The sequence below is a fragment of the Ostrea edulis genome, chromosome 8 (assembly GCF_947568905.1).
Source record: "Ostrea edulis chromosome 8, xbOstEdul1.1, whole genome shotgun sequence".
Taxonomy (NCBI): domain Eukaryota; kingdom Metazoa; phylum Mollusca; class Bivalvia; order Ostreida; family Ostreidae; genus Ostrea; species Ostrea edulis.
The window spans coordinates 21,327,071-21,345,550 of NC_079171.1; the positions used below are offsets into that span (position 1 = coordinate 21,327,071).

At 36.2% G+C, this 18,480-nt stretch overlaps 1 protein-coding gene across 2 annotated transcripts in view; it reads left to right on the forward strand.

The window, feature by feature from the left end:
* Nucleotides 1–17,473, forward strand: part of LOC130046634 (cell death abnormality protein 1-like) — a 42,849-nt gene extending 25,376 nt beyond the window's left edge. The window contains exons 4-9 of one of the 2 annotated variants that reach the window (XM_056147143.1): nt 850–930; nt 1,763–2,083; nt 4,580–4,717; nt 6,221–6,326; nt 7,706–7,776; nt 10,948–17,473. In XM_056147143.1, the coding sequence (XP_056003118.1) occupies nt 850–930; nt 1,763–2,083; nt 4,580–4,717; nt 6,221–6,326; nt 7,706–7,776; nt 10,948–11,258 (1,028 nt within the window). In that variant the 3' untranslated portion in view covers nt 11,259–17,473. Of the gene's footprint in view, nt 1–849; nt 931–1,163; nt 1,581–1,762; nt 2,084–4,579; nt 4,718–6,220; nt 6,327–7,705; nt 7,777–10,947 lie in introns of those variants that run through there. The other variant, XM_056147144.1, reaches the window with a different exon arrangement.
* Nucleotides 17,474–18,480: the final 1,007 nt, after the last annotated feature.

Here is an 18,480-nt window from a genome sequence, read left to right on the forward strand (position 1 = left end):
GAAGCTCCTGTATTTAACAGATTTTATAGGGCTTAAAATATGTCTCCTATTTAGTCATTTGTACTATTTTCTATCATTTTTAATAAGGTGAAATTAATAAAATGATGCAAATTTTGAGGGTTTTTGAAAAAAAAAGTTCTTCCAATAAAGTAATTCTAGAAATCAACAGATTTTGTCATTTCCTTCTCCGGGAGTGGAAGAAATTATTGCTTTTTTGATCGTTTAGAACATTTTTCTAAACAAGATACCACGATTTACTTTAAATTTGAGAATTTTAGGGGGGGGGGGGGGGCGCCCCCTTAAATCCGCCACTGAACATGGACCCTTGGGCATAACAGAGGTGGGATCGGAAGCCTAAGAGGATGTAATATATCTGCTGACCGGCCACAACCACCGTGAGCCTGTTATACTCATTAAGCAAACGAAGTAATACACAGTCAAAATCATTAGTTAAAGGGGCATGTGTACGATTTGAGCAGAACATTTTCAAATTTTAAATTTCCATTTTTATTGTTTACAATGCTTAACTAAAGCATTTCTAATGGTCAACCAAAATTAGTTGTTGAGGTATAAGTGAGATACAGCACTAACAATTCTTTGTTATATAAACAAGGCTCGTGCCATGTGTTTTGTTCCCCACCGCTAAACGGAATTTGTTTATATTTTGTAGGATTGTTAGTCACCATGTTAAAATATAAACATTTCGAATCACTTATGAGAACAGTTCGGAAGCGTCCTTTTCCTCTTACACCAGCATATATTTTGTTTTACAACATGCTAGTTATGCAATACGATATTAAGTTTCATTTAGAGTATTGGCAATATGATGAATTTCATTGTATTGTTTAGGCTGCAGTGTAGGGAGATATGGAGAATCATGTTCACGTTGTCATGGTTGTTCAACATGTGACATCATTAGTGGGGCGTGTCGTAAGTATCTGAAATTTACATCATTTGTACTTGACCACGACACACAATGCATCACATTGAAGTAGAGGTGCTAGTGACGGACAGATAGGTTAACGAAAAAACAAGATACAAGAAATGTAATCTATCTAAACTCAACGCGAATCAATAAACATAATGGTAGTCATATACATAACACGCAAAGCTAGATAAAGTAACAATTTATTCTTAATATACATGACATTATCACTTTACAGCTTGTAGTGATACCTGTGTAAATTCTGCATGCAATACATCTAATGAATACTGCACCGAGGGCTGTATCACGGGGTACTGGGGGAAAATGTGCAAGTCACAGTGTAGCCAATACTGCATAGGAAACACTTGTGAACAAGGAAACGGAATGTGTACCACGGGGTGTGCTGACTTTTATTATGGATACACATGTGAACACCAGTGTGACCCCCAGTATAGTCCCCGGTCTTGTGACAGGGTCACTGGAGTGTGTAGTGGCTGTAACACTGGGTATTACAGTCAATTTTGTAACAGAACATGCAGTCCTTACTGTAAGTCGGGAACATGTGATGCACACAACGGACATTGCAATGGGGGCTGTAAAACAAACTGGGCAGGAGATCTCTGTGAGAATAAGTAAACTTGTGAACATTCAAATAAACGTTGCCTATTTACATTATGTTGTAATTTACCTCCTTGCAGGTATTTAAGAAGGTGTATATATATATATATATATATATATATATATATATATATATATATATATATATATATATACGTATCATTGATATTTACAGAATATATCAAATTATATATACAGAATGTGTAATGCTATTTACAGAGTGTGGCGTATCTTTCTTTGGACCCAATTGCTCAAATGCATGTAGCGTATATTGTAAAGGGAACCTGTGTAATAATGTAACTGGTTCATGCACTAATGGTTGCGAAATAGGATATTACAAAGATAAATGTAAGTGGACATGCAACCCAGGCTGTAAAAACGGATGTAACAGGAATTCTGGGAGTTGTGATAATGGCTGTATCGATGGAAAATATGGAATCGAATGTTACGATGTTTGCAGCGTTGGTTGTATTTCAAACTGTGAGCGCATGACAGGGACTTGTATGTGTAAAAAGGGATGGCAAGGAGAAAAATGTAGAGGTATGATTCATTAAAAAGGTTTAGCTGGTACATGTCAGCTTCATGTTCCATATGCACTGTTTATTATGTATTTATGAACTGTAATATTAAATGTCAAATAAGATTTTTATATCTACTGATGTTCTGATTTTCTCATACGGAGCACTAACTGTCGTTGATACAGATAATTTTCGTTACGCAATTCTTTGGCTTTTTAGACTTTTATATAGAATAAAGTCTACTTATAGTGAAAAGATTACCTTCAGGTGCCCAATAAGTTGACAAATGCTGTCCAATATTTTAAAGAAAGGACTGGTACTGTCCGTTTTTTTTAAATAATGGACAGTAGTTGTCAACTTATTGGACAGTGCCAGGAAAACCAAATGACTTTTTAGACGTCTAAGGTAGACTGAAAATAAGAGAAAGGCAATACATTTGTCACAGAGATACAAATTTCAATTTTCCTACAAGTAAGAATCAACACAGATATCGGAAAAACCACTGAAACACTTAAAACAATATTTCCCCTTAGAAGAATTCTCTGCTCCAACTTTGAGATTCACATCTTAAAAACATTCATTGGCCATTAATTAATATATTGCATCAAATCTTAAATTTGAAAGACATATTTTCATGCTGTATTTGAATTTCGCTAGATCCAGAGGCACATTCCGAAACTTCGTCACAACGCTTTTTAAAATGTTTTCTTTATTAGCAAGTCCTAATTCTAAATTATCATTTTCACCGCGGTGTCCGAGAGGTTAGAGCTTTCGCCTCGCATGCGGAAGGTCGGGGTTCGAATCCCGGCCGTAACAGACCTAAGTCGTTAAAACAGTTAGTGACAGTTCTATCGCCAAGCGCTCGGCATCAGGTGTGAATATCACGGGTCCTCGGAGATGACCTTAAACATGGATGACCCGTGTCACAGTAGGTGTTGCATGCTAAAGAACCATCACTGCTCAATGACCGTAAGCGCCGAGAATTCGAAGCCCTTCACCGGTCTTGGTGACGTCTCCATTTGAGTGAAAAATTCTCGAGCGAGACGTTAAGCAAGATACAATCAATCAATCAATCAATCAATTAATCATTGTCGTTTTCATGAATAATTTCATTTCATTTCACGAAATGGGCGTATTGGGTTCTTTTGGCCGGCGTTAATTATTTTCTCATCCAAATATTCGAAAACACAATGCTTTTCAGATCAAATTTGGCTTAATAACTTTCTCACCCTCCAATAACTTCCTCACCCTTAATATCCAGAATATAACAGTCATTAAGATAATATTCGCAGTACTTTCATTAAAAGCCTTAAATTTTGATTGTACAATGAAAATGATCTCCCCATCAAAGGACAACATGTTGATATGGCTCAGTACTACAGAGTGACTGAATATAAAAGCTACAGAACAAGATTACTTACCTGACACTATCCAATAAGTGAACAAAAGAAACAGACCTCCACTCAAGACTGGTTATATTGTCAGACTATTCAAAAATACCTTTATTCATAATATCATTGTCAGTAGGTTTACATATGTACCTGAACATGTCCATTCTTAGAATAAAAGATGTACTGTTTTATGTACGCCCTACGGGCCTCGATCAGTTCTTTCTCTTACAGAATGGACAGTTTGAGGCTTATATCCTTTACTTAGAAACGGAGGTCCTTTGTCGCGATAGGAGTTGGCATATTAAAGAACTATCACTGCTACGTCCTTGAGCGATAAATATGGGTCTAAATTTGTGGTACTTTAAACAAACAAACTGAACCATTAGACAGGTGAATCGCAAATTAAGACCAGTAAATATTTTGAACAGGAACAATGTGGATGGAAATGGCTGCCCTGGAAATATTACAATTAACACAATGTTTCACTTGCTTCGTTTTCAATTTGTTTATTAAGAATGTACTCTACATCGTCATAATGCTGATTTCCTTTTAAAACATGGATGAAAATATAAATATCAGCAATCATTTAATAATTTCTCGCCCAACTGAGTAGCTCAGTCAGTTAGCGCGTAAACTAAAAAGAGAGAAAAAAAAGCACGTCGACTGCTGAACTGTAGATCGTGTGTTCGAGTCCAGCAGGGGTTTTAATTTTTTTTTCCAGATTGCTTTCTATTAAACTGCATTTTTTACTATATAATGTAAATCTGAAAATTTCAATTTCAAAGTATAGTTGTACAAATCCTCCACTTTTCATCCATATCAAATTTATGTGGTGTAGCATACCTCCTTAAGTACATGTGTACCCATGTATGAACCGTCTCACTGTGTTCAAAGGCCTTACTCCTTACAAGAAACCTGCTCCCTGTTTGATGGAACAGTTACTTATTTTTACAACCTATTTTGTGTGTCATGGTGTAGAATGTTCATTTTACTACAACTTACTTAAAGTTAAATTATCCTAAGTTTAATCTTTTGAAACTCATATTCTGGGCCAGGACTGTATGTTATTGGACAAATTAAGGAGTAATATATACCATATTTTCAGACCAGTTCTTTTATTTTTAAAGAATGCAGTCCAACGTTCTACGGCCCGTCCTGTGAGGAGGAGTGTAGTCCTCATTGTTATAACGGGACGTGTTACGTAAACAATGGGTCCTGTATTGACGGGTGTACTAGAGACTATACGGGCGACAAATGTACACAAGGTAAGAACAATACACAAACGTTTCAGGTAACCTTACATACTAAAATATCTAATTAATGCTTCTCAAAACTTTATGAATTCTTCTTTTTTTTTTCATTCGGGATGACTTTGTACACGTCAATGTGCATTTTAGTAAATAAATGTACTATTTATGGCGATGTAAGTTTTCTGTCCATTGATTAACTCAACTGTCTGTTTGTCTTTTCTCCGACATATCTGGCCCCGTGGGGATCAGGGTTAGAATAGGTCCTCAGTACCCCTTGCTTGTCGTAAGAAGCGACTAAATGGGGTGGTCCTTCGGATGAGACCGTATAAATAAAGCTGCGTGTCACAGCAGGAGTGGCGCGATAAAGATACCTACCTGCTGAAAAGTCGTAGGTGCCGCGCACATGACTATATTTTACAGCCCTTCAACCACAATGATGACGTCTCCATATGCCTGAAAGATTCTCGATAGGGACTTTCAACTATGGTGGTTGATTTGTGCCACTTTACAATTTGTCGTCTTTCCAAAGTGAAAGGACGACAAAAAGAAAAGACGACAAAACGAATGTCGAAAAGACGACAAAACGAATGTCGAAAAGACGACAAAATGTAGGCGAAAAGACGACAAATAAAACTATAATTTAATTTTCAGAGATTTCCTTTTAGTAAATGTAATTAATAATCATCGAAAACACAGCAGATTTCATATTGAATTCCTAAAAATCAGCAAAAAAGCAAGAAAATCTGTATTTTGTCTTTTCGTTATTTCGAGACGAAAAGTTGCTAATTATCGTTTAGTCGACTTTTCGTTTAAGCGAAAAGACGACAAATTAGGTCGCTAATTTGCGGGTTTTGTTTGTCGTCTTTTCGCGTGTGATTTGTCGTATTTTGACTTCTCGTTGTCGTCTTTTCGTTATTTTAGGGCGAAAAGTCGCTAATTATCGTTTTGTCGTCGTTTTGTTCTGTCGTTTTTTTTCGTCTCGAAAAGGCGACAAATTGTAAAGTGACACAAATCAGCCACCATATTAATCAATATACAACCAACCTGAAAGTTATTTTTCTATATTGTAACATTTCTGGAAATAGTAAACCTATGTTGCAATCTACGCTTCGTTTTCAAATTTCTGTCTGATTTTGTCATCGTGCAGTCCGATAACATATTGGTCTGGTACTTGAAATTATTATAACATGTATCGGACTGCTACAGGTAAACATTTGAACTGCAAGAGCAGTTTTATTATCGTTTCTTACATATATGAATCTGAAAAGATTGTACTTGTTTAGATGGAGTTATTATATAATTATGAAGAAAAGATGTGTTTGATACATATAGGAAAATACCTTGTTTTCAATCATATTTTGAATACCCGGTATACATGTTTATACTATGTATGCATATTTATGAAAGTGAAAGTTATCCTTTACAAGAAACCGCAGATAATCTCCATACTAAGTTTTATATCACATGTTACATTGTGACTGTGAGTTACACCTGGACAATCTGAGATTTAAACTTCAGGTCTATATGAGACTTCACCAGAAGACCACGGAACCGCCATTGGTGCCGCAGTAGGAGCAAGCATCTTTGTTGTAATTGCAGTAGTTGTCGGAGTCGTTACACTCAGGTATGCATTTAGATAAAGACGTGGGGTATCTTGCAAGTTCCCTAGTCTAACGTGAAATGTTCTCTTGTTTACTTTGCCGTTAATCAAATGTAATACGCATATTACCGATGCAGATTCAAGTGCTTGGATCGTTATCAGATAGATGCTTTTTTGTCATGGGGGAAGGTATATTTAATTTGTCATATCTCTTTGTTCAAAACTTTGCTAACAACTTGAATGTTGAGTTTCATATTTCATGTGTGCATTCCGTATGACTAGACCCTTCTTTTGTAGTTTTAACAAAAAGCTAACGTAGCAAATATCTCTTGAATTATTAAATGTGGGGCTTTCTTACTTTGTATATATATTTCTTATGAAAAGAACTGTGATTTGATACCATGATTTTTTACTTTGACCTCGGAATTTGACCCTAATTTCAAACTTTTGACCAAAAATTTAAATTTGACCCCATCTTTAGAATGGTGAGTGATAGAGTTTTGATATTTCATATGCGTATTCCTTTTAACAAGACCCATTGATCTTGATTATTGTTGGGGGGGGGGGGTTGTCATGGGAGTGGGGGCGAGTGTTTCACAAACACAGCTTGGATATAAATCATAGTTGTACGTAATATGGTTTTCCTGCGCTTTTGGGTAAAGATAGAATTGCCATACCCTTACGAAGAGATTGCTGTACGTCTCACTCTGGGTGTACATGCAAGGTGAAGATAACGAACAGTGATCAATCTCATAACTCCTACAAGCAATACAAAATAGATAGTTGGGCAAACACGGACCCCTGGACACACCAGAGGTGGGATCAGGTGCCTAGGAGGAGTAAGCATCCCCTGTTGACCGGTCACACCCGCCGTGAGCCCCATATCATGATCAGGTAAACGGAGTTATCCGCAGTCAAAATCAGTGTGCCAAGAACGGCTTAACAATCGGTATGAAACACGTCAGACAGCATTTGACCCAATGCGAGGTTGTATTGACGAACTAGATCGTTATAACGACCATAGAATTTGCGAAATGCTGACTTCAATCGAGACTGTTGAAATCCCTGTACCATCAACTTGTTTGTCAGTAGCTTACCTCGATTTAAAAACTGACTATACCCAGAACAAGCTCTTGCATATCGAATCAGTTGAGATATATAAACACCATATGCAGGTGATAATGGAATATTGCTACATAAATGTGGGAAGTTGACGATGGAGAAGCTGAAATCACCCCGTTTGTCATACAGTTGAGTTATTCGTTTGCCGTTAATGTCTACTTTCAATAAAATATCTAAGTATGAAGCAGAAGTGGACGACTCTGTGGTGTCCTTTATTTCGAGCTCACAGGGATATATCAAATCGACATATGTATACTATGTTTGAAACTTATACATTCAAGACTGAGAAGAAAAAGAGATGACAGTTCCAAAGCACAAAAAGATGAAAGAAAAGAAAGCAGAATTAAGTATGGTAAGATTTCACTTTGAACAGTTGGATAATTTATTGCTTATATTTTGAAAACCTTTTTAAATGTGTGCGTTTTTCATATATATCTCAAATCTCCCGCCTAATTCTTTGGGTAAGTAGCGGTTAACGGAACAGCCATGGAAAGCAAAATGTGATGTCATAACGTAAAAGAAAAGAGTGCGCAATTCTGGAAAAAATTCAATAGTCCAATGAGTTGATTTTCAATACATATCATAAAAATCAACTTAATAACAAAGCTTTCAATCTGAACTGGGTTTAAACAAATCAAATTTATCTAGTTGTAAAGAGCATAGGTATAGACACTGTAAGTGCTCTTCGGCCATGTTGTCGTTTCAAGAAATTGAAAGTACAATTACTGAAAGAAGAATTGTTGAAAAATTCTGCACTTGGATTAATTTTTTGTTTGTTCGGTGATATTGACCACATATAAGAGGTAAGATCAACTTATCTGGAATCGAATTAGATGGGAATGGACAACAAAGCTTTGTTTTTATTCGGCACACGTACATGGGGCCGAGTGCAGGAACTGCATCGTAATTTTATCTCTAATGATAATAGTTGGGGTCTTATATCATTCCCTAATAGCGAGCGAAGCTCGCGTTGCGAAGCGACGTGACGAGATTACGCAATTAAGTAGAATTATGTGCTCTTCATGAGCTAAAAAATGATGGGGATTACCCATAATGCTTCCGGAAAAATGTTACCGTCAGTGCGGTATACTTCATTGACAACCCTGTAGATAAAACAAATAAATAGTTTGAAAAGCACCACAAATGATTTTAAATTCCAGACAATCTTTCCCATACCTTCGTACGTTTTGTTGTGGATAATTGCTTGAATTGAAAAAAAAACAATCGCAATTAATGATGACGTCACAAGGCACTGTTTCCAGCAACCGCGTTATATTTACCGCGTTAAATGAATTGGCTCAAGTCGTGTTGTAAGATGTCATGGATCATCGCTCGTCTCAACGGTCACACCGTAAACATATTAAAGGGTAATAATAATTGTATTAGTAAGTTGTATTGTATGGTATACGACTCCTGCTATTATTTTTATAAAATTACCGGTTGAAGCGTTCCTGTGGGCCTAAATGCAGATGACATGCTCGACAGTGTTCATACGCCTAACAGATTCATAGTGATTCGGTCTTTGCAGTTATAGGCAAATATCATTCAAAGTTCTCTATTGCATTTTATCACAGGATTAAATAGTACGTGTAGATATATTGCAATGTCGAAAGACAAATTCAGAAAGCTATAAGTTTTCAATTCCGAATCTCGAATCTGTATGGAAAATTATGTTTTCAAAATACAAGAAGGTATCGTTCAGTCAAAATTTCCAGGTAGTGCATTTTCACGTTTGCTCATCTTGTGAAGGTGGAGCCACAATAGGGAATCTTTTACGTGAATAAATAGAAAAAAATTCAAGAACAGCAGAGCCATGGTTTCTGATATTGATATGCAAGCATCACTATGGACTGCATACTGAAGTTTGTTCCAATCATGGTCCCCTGGTATAGGATTGGACTACACTAGGGGATCAAAGTTTTATATAGGAATATATAAGAAAAATATTTCTCTCAATAACAGTAAGAACATGATTACAAAAACGGTACCGCAAACGATACAATATATGCCCCGTCGGACAGTGAAATTCAACCCGCAAACAATTTGTGCACCCTGAATCGATACAACACGCATTCTTAATAGAAAAGCCTCTAAGTGGGTCATGGTACACCAATATCTGTATCCGTAATGAGATAAAGTCCGAAAAGCTGTTTGACCTGTTTTTAGCCCAAACGTAGGTCAAGGAAGAACCAATCCAGCTGATTGATTTATTTAATGTTTTTCGCCACACTCAACAATTTTTCAGTTATTTGGTGGCGCCCAGTATTTATTGGTGGAAGAGAGAACCCAGATACAATGTAGCCGGGAAGAGACCACCGACCTTCCGAAAGTAAACTGGAAAACTTTCTCATTTACCGGCGCTTGCGGGATTCGAACCTGCGCCGACCAGAGGTGAGAGGCCATGTGATTTTGAGCACGATGCTTTAACCACTCAGCCACGGAGGCCAATGCAGCTGAAATGCAATCCGAACTTGTATTCCTCCAAGCAGAATCCCATGACTAAATTTCAGTGCAATATCTATATTTGTAATGAAAAATGCCCGAAAAACTGTTTGACCCATTTCTTCCAAAAAGTAGGTCAATGATGAACCAATCCAACTGAAATGCAAACTGAACTTTTATTCCTCCGAGAGAAAGCCGTTGATTAAATATCAGTGCACTATCTGTATCAGTAATGAAAAAAAAAGCCCGGAAAACTGTTTGGTCTATTTTAGCTTAAAAATAGGTCAAAGATGAACCAATCCAGCTAAAATGCAAACTGAACTTGTATTCCTTCAAGAGAAAGCATGTGATAACTGAATTATATGTCGGGTCACCAACATATTGTCCTTAAAATTGTTATACATATACCCCACACGTGTATATGTTAGATTGTCTGCAAATTTGTTTTTTCTCCCATTATTGTTTTTAGTAATAATTTCTTTGGGTAGTAGGGATATGTAGGAAAATAAAAGATTTGTTAGGAAAACTGGTGAATTTAGTACTGGGTTATGTGATTGCAAATTAGATATTTTTAAAGAGTTTAATTAAACCGGTAAGAGGAAACACATGAAGGGTTTATTTCCTTTTTTATTTACATAGAATAGTAAAAGTTGAAGATAACGAACAGTGACCAATCTCATATCTTTTATAAATAATACAAAATATAAAGATGGACAATCATGGGCCCCTGTCAAACAGACTCCCAAAAGTGATAATCTCCCAATTTTTGATAATCCCACTTTTGGCGATTAGGTTTAACCTGTTTCACGAGACATTGTTCGACAACTGAATATATAGTGTCTAAATAAAATACTTGGCCTGAATAAATAGATTATGAAAGCTAAAATGTTGTAATTTCATTCATTGAACGGCTTGTAAGTATTCGTATCTGTTAGTTTCTGTCTGCTTGCACACAGCTGATGTGCATATTACAGTAACATTATATCATTGTACGTACTGCAATCAAAGTATTTTATTTAAATTTGATAATTTTTGGCGAACACCATGGAATATTGAAATGAGAAAGATGTTACTTTTGTAGAAAAAGAAACCACATATGTAAATCGTCAAGACCATTCACTTCCGGGTAAAGACCATTCACTTCCGGATTCACATGTGCATTTAGGAAAAAGACCAGCAAACCTAAAGACACAGGAAATTGGATTATATGAAATTATGGACAGTGGCAATGGAGAAAACAAAACATACGAGAATGACGTAATTGCAAAAACTGTTGCTCCAGTCACAAATACCAGCAATGATGCATCAGAAGAAAATGGAAATGTGTATCTGGTAATCAATGAAAGCCAACTAAACAGTTCTCATTATGATGAACTTCATGTCCAGAATTAAATTGTTACGTCACCAGAGCCGAATGTTCAATTTAGCTTTTCTGATAAAAATCTGTCCGTTGTCTGTAGTTGGCGTCATCGTTGTAAACTTTTCACATCTTCATCTTCTCCAGAACCACTGGGTCATTTTTTTTCAATCAAACTTGGTACAGATTTTCCTTAGGTAAAGGATATTCAGGTTTCTTCAAATAAAGGGCGATGTCCCCTTCAAAGGGGGGGGGTGTAATCACGAAAATGCAAAAATACATGAAGGTTTCCTGACAAAGTGCAGATTTAAGTTTGTTGAAATCATATCCCGGGGATTTGGGTGGGGCCATTATAGGAGATCAAAGTTTTACATGTGAATACATAGGGACATTTTTTTCTCAAGAACCAATGGATCAAAAGACTTCAAATTTACATGGAAGCTTTTTGCCATAGGATAAATTCAGGTTTGTTAAAACCATAGCCCCCGAGAGTGAGGTGGGGCCGCAATAGGCTATCATGGTTTTACATTTAAGTATACTGAAGAAATATTTTATAATCTCCTCTCAAGAACCACAGGGGGAGAAAAAAAATCAAGTTTACATGATTGATTGTTTAATGTTTTCCACCACACTCAACAATTTTTAGCTCACCTCAACCGAAGGTTCAAGTGAGCTTTTCTGATCACATTTTGTCCGGCGTCCGTCTGTCTGTCTGTCCGTCTGTTTGTCTGTCCGTTTGTCTGTAAACTTTTCACATTTTCATCTTCTCATGAACCACTGGGCCAATTTTAACCAAACATGACCAAAAGCATTCTTGGGTGAAAGGCTTTCAAGTTTGTTCAAATGAAGGGCCATGTCCCTTTCAAAGGGGAGATACTCACAAAAATGCAAAAATAGGGTGGGGTCATTTAAAAATCTTCTTCTCAAGAACCACTGGGCCAGAAGAGCTGAAATTTACCTGAACGCTTCCTGACATATTGCAGATTTAAGTTTGTTCAAATCATGGCCCCCAGTGGTAGGATGGGCCCACAAGGGGGGATCAAAGTTTTACATATAAAATATATAGGGAAAAACTATAAAAATCTTCTTCTCAAGAACCACTAAGCCAGAAAAGCTGAGATTTACATGAAAGCTTCCTGACATAATGCAGATTCAAGTTTGTTCAAATCATGGGCCCCGGGGGTTGGATGGGGCCACAATAGGGGATCAAAGTTTTACATACAAATATATAGGAAAAATCTTTAAAAATCTTCTTCTCGAGAACCACTGAGCCAGAAAAGCTGATTTTTACATGAAAACTTTTTGACATAGTGCAGATTCAAGTTTGTTAAAATCATGACCCCGATGATAAGATGGGGCCCCAAGGGGGGATCAAAGTTTTACACACAAATATATAGGGAAAAAGTTTAAAAATCATCTTCTCAAGAACCACTGAGACACAAGAGCTGAAATTTACCCGAAAGCTTCCTGACATATTGCAGATTCAAGTTTGTTCAAATCATGGCACCCGGTGGTAGGATGGGGCCACAAGGGGGGATCAAAGTTATACATACAAATATATAGGGAAAAAGTTTAAAAATCTTCTTCTCAAGAACCACTTAGTCAGAAAAGCCGATTTTTACATGAAAGCTTCCTGACATAATTCAGATTCAAGTTTGTTCAAATCATGGGCCCCTGGGGTTGGATGGGGCCACAATAGGGGTCAAAGTTTTACATACAAATACATAGGGAAAATCTTTAAAAATCTTCTTCTCAAGAACCACTGAGCCAGAAAAGCTGATTTTTACATGAAAACTTTCTGACATAGTGCAGATTCAAGTTTGTTCAAATCATGGCCCCCGGGGATAACATGGGGCCCCAAGGGGGGATTAAAGTTTTACACGCAAATATATAGGTAAAAGGTTTAAAAATCTTCTTTTCAAGAACCACTAAGCCAGAAAAGTTGAGATTTACATGAAAGTTTCCTGACATAATGCAGATTCAAGTTTGTTCAAATCATGGGCCCCTGGGGTTGGATGGGGCCACAATAGGGGATCAAAGTTTTACATACAAATATATAGGAAAAATCTTTAAAAATATTCTTCTCAGGAACCACTGAGCCAGAAAAGCTGATTTTTACATGAACACTTTCTGACATAGTGCAGATTCAATTTTGTTCAAATCATGGTCCCCGGGGGTAGGATGGGGCCACAAGGGGGGATCAAAGTTTTACATACAAATATATAGGAAAAATCTTTAAAAATCTTCTTCTCGAGAACCACTGAGCCAGAAAAGCTGATTTTAAAATGAAAACTTTCTGACATAGTGCAGATTCAAGTTTGTTCAAATCATGACCCCGATGATAAGATGGGGCCCCAAGGGGGGGTCAAAGTTTTACACACAAATATATAGTGAAAAAGTTTAAAAAATCTTCTTCTCAAGAACCACTTAGTCAGAAAAGCCGATTTTTACATGAAAGCTTCCTGGCATAATTCAGATTCAAGTTTGTTCAAATCATGGGCCCCTGGGGTTGGATGGGGCCACAATAGGGGATCAAAGTTTTATATACAAATATATAGGGAAAATCTTTAAAATCTTCTCAAGAACCACTGAGCCAGAAAAGCTGATTTTTACATGAAAACTTTCTGACATAGTGCAGATTCAAGTTTGTTCAAATCATGGCCCCCGGGGATAACATGGGGCCCCAAGGGGGATTAAAGTTTTACACGCAAATATATAGGTAAAAGGTTTTAAAATCTTCTTCTCAAGAACCACTAAGCCAGAAAAGCTGAGATTTACATGAAAGTTTCCTGACATAATGCAGATTCAAGTTTGTTCAAATCATGGGCCCCGGGAGTTGGATGGGGCCACAATAGGGGATCAAAGTTTTATATACAAATATATAGGAAAAATCTTTAAAAATATTCTTCTCAAGAACCACTGAGCCAGAAAAGCTGATTTTTACATGAAGACTTTCTGACATAGTGCAGATTCAAGTTTTTTCAAATCATGGTCCCCGGGGGTAGGATGGGGGCCACAAGGGGGGATCAAAGTTTTAGATACAAATATATAGGGAAAAACTTTAAAAATATTTTTCTCAAGAACCACTAAGCCAGAAAAGCTGAGATTTACATGAAAGCTTCCTGACATAATTCAGATTCAAGTTTGTTCAAATCATGGGCCCCGGGGGTTGGATGGGGCTACAATAGGGGATCAAAGTTTTACATACAAATATATAGGAAAAATCTTTAAAAACATTCTTCTCAAGAACCACTGAGCCAGAAAAGCTGATTTTTACATGAAAACTTTCTGACATAGTGCAGATTCAAGTTTTTTCAAATCATGGTCCCCGGGGGTAGGATGGGGGCCACAAGGGGGGATCAAAGTTTTAGATACAAATATATAGGGAAAAACTTTAAAAATATTTTTCTCAAGAACCACTAAGCCAGAAAAGCTTAGATTTACATGAAAGCTTCCTGACATAATTCAGATTCAAGTTTGTTCAAATCATGGGCTCCGGGGGTTGGATGTGGCCACAATAGGGGATCAAAGTTTTACATACAAATATATAGGAAAAATCTTTCTCTCAATAACCACTGAGTCAGAAAAGCTTATATTTACAAGAAAACTTTCTGACATAGTGCAGATTCAAAATTGTTCAAATGATGGCCCCCGGGTTTTAGGATGGGGCCACAAGTGGGGGGTCAAAATTTTACATTCAAATATATAGGAAAAATATTTTTCTCAATAACCAATGAGTCAGAAAAGCTTATATTTACAAGAAAACTTTCTGACATAGTGCAGATTCAAAATTGCTCAAATCATGGACCCCGGGGGGAGTAGGATGGGGCCACAAGAGGGGGCAAAGTTTTACATACAAATATAGAAAACAGCTTTTAAAATCTTCTTCTCAAGAACCATTGGGCCAGAGAAGTTGACATTTACATGAAGGATTTCTGACATAGTGTTGATGCAAGTTTGCAAAGGGTAGTTTGGGCCATAATAGGGACTAAGATTTTACATGCAAATATATATGGAAAGTCTTCAGATATGGGCCAAGGTGACTCAGGTGAGCGATGTGGCCCATGGGCCTCTTGTTCAGTTATCTGGTGGTGTCCAGTTTTTATTGGTGGAAGAGAGAACCCATATATAATGTACTTGGGAAGAAACCACCGACCTTCCGAAAGTAAACTGGGAAACTTTCGCACTTACCGGCGCGAGCGGGATTCGAACCCGCGCCGACAGTGGTGAGCGCGATGCTCTAACCACTCAGCCACGGAGGCCCCCTAAGTTTACAAGAAAGCTTCTTGATTTACAGTAGTGTAAATTCAAGTTTATTAAAATTATGGCTCCTGGGAGTAGGGTGGGGCCACAATAGAGAATAAAAGGGTTATATGCTAACATATAGGAAACCTCTTTTTAAATATCCCTTGAATTATTTAAGTTAGGGCTGTATTATTCTGTATATGTATTCTTTACAGAAAAATGTGATGCAGTGGTGTATGATCTTGTGACATTGACCTGGAAGTTTGTCCTTTTTAAAATAAACACCTGGTCTATTCAATATGCCCTGAACGATTAAAGAAGATATTTCATATCTTGTATCTTTATTTCTTATGACAAGACCTTTTAATTCATGTAAAGACCTTTTTACCTTGAACTCGGGAAAAAAAACTCACCTATTCATTACTATTATATATTTCAAAACCTTTCATTTTATACTATGACCTTTGGCCTTATGACGTAGTCTGATAAATATCTTTGTCCCAATTATTTATCCGGCTACGTCATAAGGTCATAGTATAAAATGAAAGGTTTTTGAAATAAATATGATCCTATCAAGGTAGGGCTTTCATTTTTGTATATAGATTTTTGATGACAAGACCTTATGATACAATTGTTTTTGATTTTGTGACCTTGACCTACTTCTTAAAAATCTGCCCTAATCAATATCTCCTGAACTATCTATAGTAAAGCTTTTATATTTTGTATATATAGTTTTATGGCAAAAACTTATACTTTGGTGTTTAACCTTGTGAACTTAACCTCGATGTTTGACCTACTTCTGATAAAAATCTGTTTTATTCAGTATCTCGTGAACTATTTAAGATAAAATTTTGTATTTTGTATACACATATAGATTTATTATGGCAAAATCTTTCATATCATAACAGGACCTATAACTTTGTACCTTGATCTTATCCAGAACAGCAAGGTTATGTTAATCATAATCGTGTTGAGGCATCGATCTTTGTGTTAATTTATTTTTAGTTAGTTTGTGATCCTTTAGGGCTAGGTTGGAACAACAATGTAGGCTCAAAACTTTTTGCTACCTTTCTTCAGTTTACCAGCTCCATGTATCAAATTTTTTATTTTATTTGTTTTTTATTTGTATTATTTTTGTTATTAACCATCTAAACACAGGTACAAATATGCGTAACAAAATAATATAGGGATATAAATATTTTAAGAGAGAGAGAGAGAGAGAGAGAGAGAGAGAGAGAGAGAGAGTAATGGAATGATTACGTAAAGCTTGTAAATAGGATATTGCAAACTTAATGCTCAATGATTTCTCAGTACATCTTGTTGTACAAATTTAGTACTTCAACTAAAGGAAAAGAGTATTTCGTATATGCATATAATATATTTTTGGTACAAATAGTTAAGAATCTATTTTATTTTCTAAGTGAAGTTGAAACTCATGAACATCATCACATGTCCACAGCATATATTCTATTGTTTATCCTATCTGTGACAAAAACTACACATCTTAGAATTTACATGTTTTTAATTTTGGATAGAAACGAGTTTGTTCTGTTAATTATTCTGTATTGAAACCATTAGTGTTTGCAGTTTTTATCTATTTCCACAGGTAATTTCTGGATATTTTCCATTCTCTGTTATTTACTGTATACAGGGTAATATTCGCCCCCGTTTTATTTTCGTCCGTTTCGCCCACGTTGTCACTGGGCAAATTTAAGCGTTGGCGAAACTGTTTTCTCTCTTATCTCTTTTAACACAACTATGTCTGGGCGAATTTAAAATGGGGCGAAACTATCTGCACGTGTAGAAAGGCGAAAATAACACGGGGCGAAAATAACCCTAAATACAGTATATCTAACAGCTCACTCCATCGTATTGTATTTGTTGTCACTGAAGATTTCTTGTTTAAAAGATGCAAACGAAGTTTGATTTTATTTCTTTTTTTTCCTTTTTGACATTTTATTACTTTGTATATTTTTCTTTAATAAATGGATTTGGTAAACTGTCAGAGTTACTGTCTGTCACTTACATTTTAATCCAAGTCTTTACAGCATGAATGAGGACCTGAATCACTTATTTTAGAAAGGTCCCAAATTTGGAGAACATTGGGCTTTCAATTAGCGACAGACTTTCATGTCTATTATGAATTCTGTCAAAAGGTATGCCAGACGATGCGCTAAATATAGAAAGAAGAGCTTGATACCTTGTCAGGGTGGATAACGAGCATAAGAGGAATATTAAAATCATGTATTTGACACATCAAAAAGCGCATACCATCTATCCCTCTGTGTTTAGTAAACCAGAAGTAATAAAAGAATTATATAAGTTACATGTATATGAGGGATATATTTTGGTTCAAGTTGACAAAGATTGTAACGACATTCTCTTTGTTTGTAAGGACCATCATTACAACCGTATTTCAAACGAATTAATTAAATTAATTCCACATTTGGTAATTGTAATTATGTTCCAACTGCCCTTTCAAGGAATGAAATTTTTCAAAATCATGCTTCAGTTTTAAACACATTTAATATCCCCGTCAGTGAGACGAGGAGTATCAGTTACCGTACCTATACTGGATTCCTAATCTTCACAACATATCAAACAAAGATACATTGCTGGATCCAGTAAGTGTTCTACTGAGCTTATATCTCCTTACGAAAATATTGACAGCTGTGAAGGAGAAACTTTAAACGTACTTTGGGACTACACATGTCAAAAGTGGTGTAAATTAAATGTGTATTCTAAAGATTCTAAACACTTTTAGTATATTTGAAATCATAGATGCTTCATCAAAAATAGAAAAAGGAAATAATCATATCTAGTGATTTGTCACTCAAAGAATTACTTTGTTAAACACCACTCTGATTCTACGCACAAGTACTCTGTAGTTGATATTAAAAAGGTGACGGAGATCCTCATTGACAATATCTTCGTAGTCTTAGGTGACCAGATCTACCAACAATCTGTTGGAATTCCCATGGGCACGAACTGTGCTATTTTGTAAACTGACTT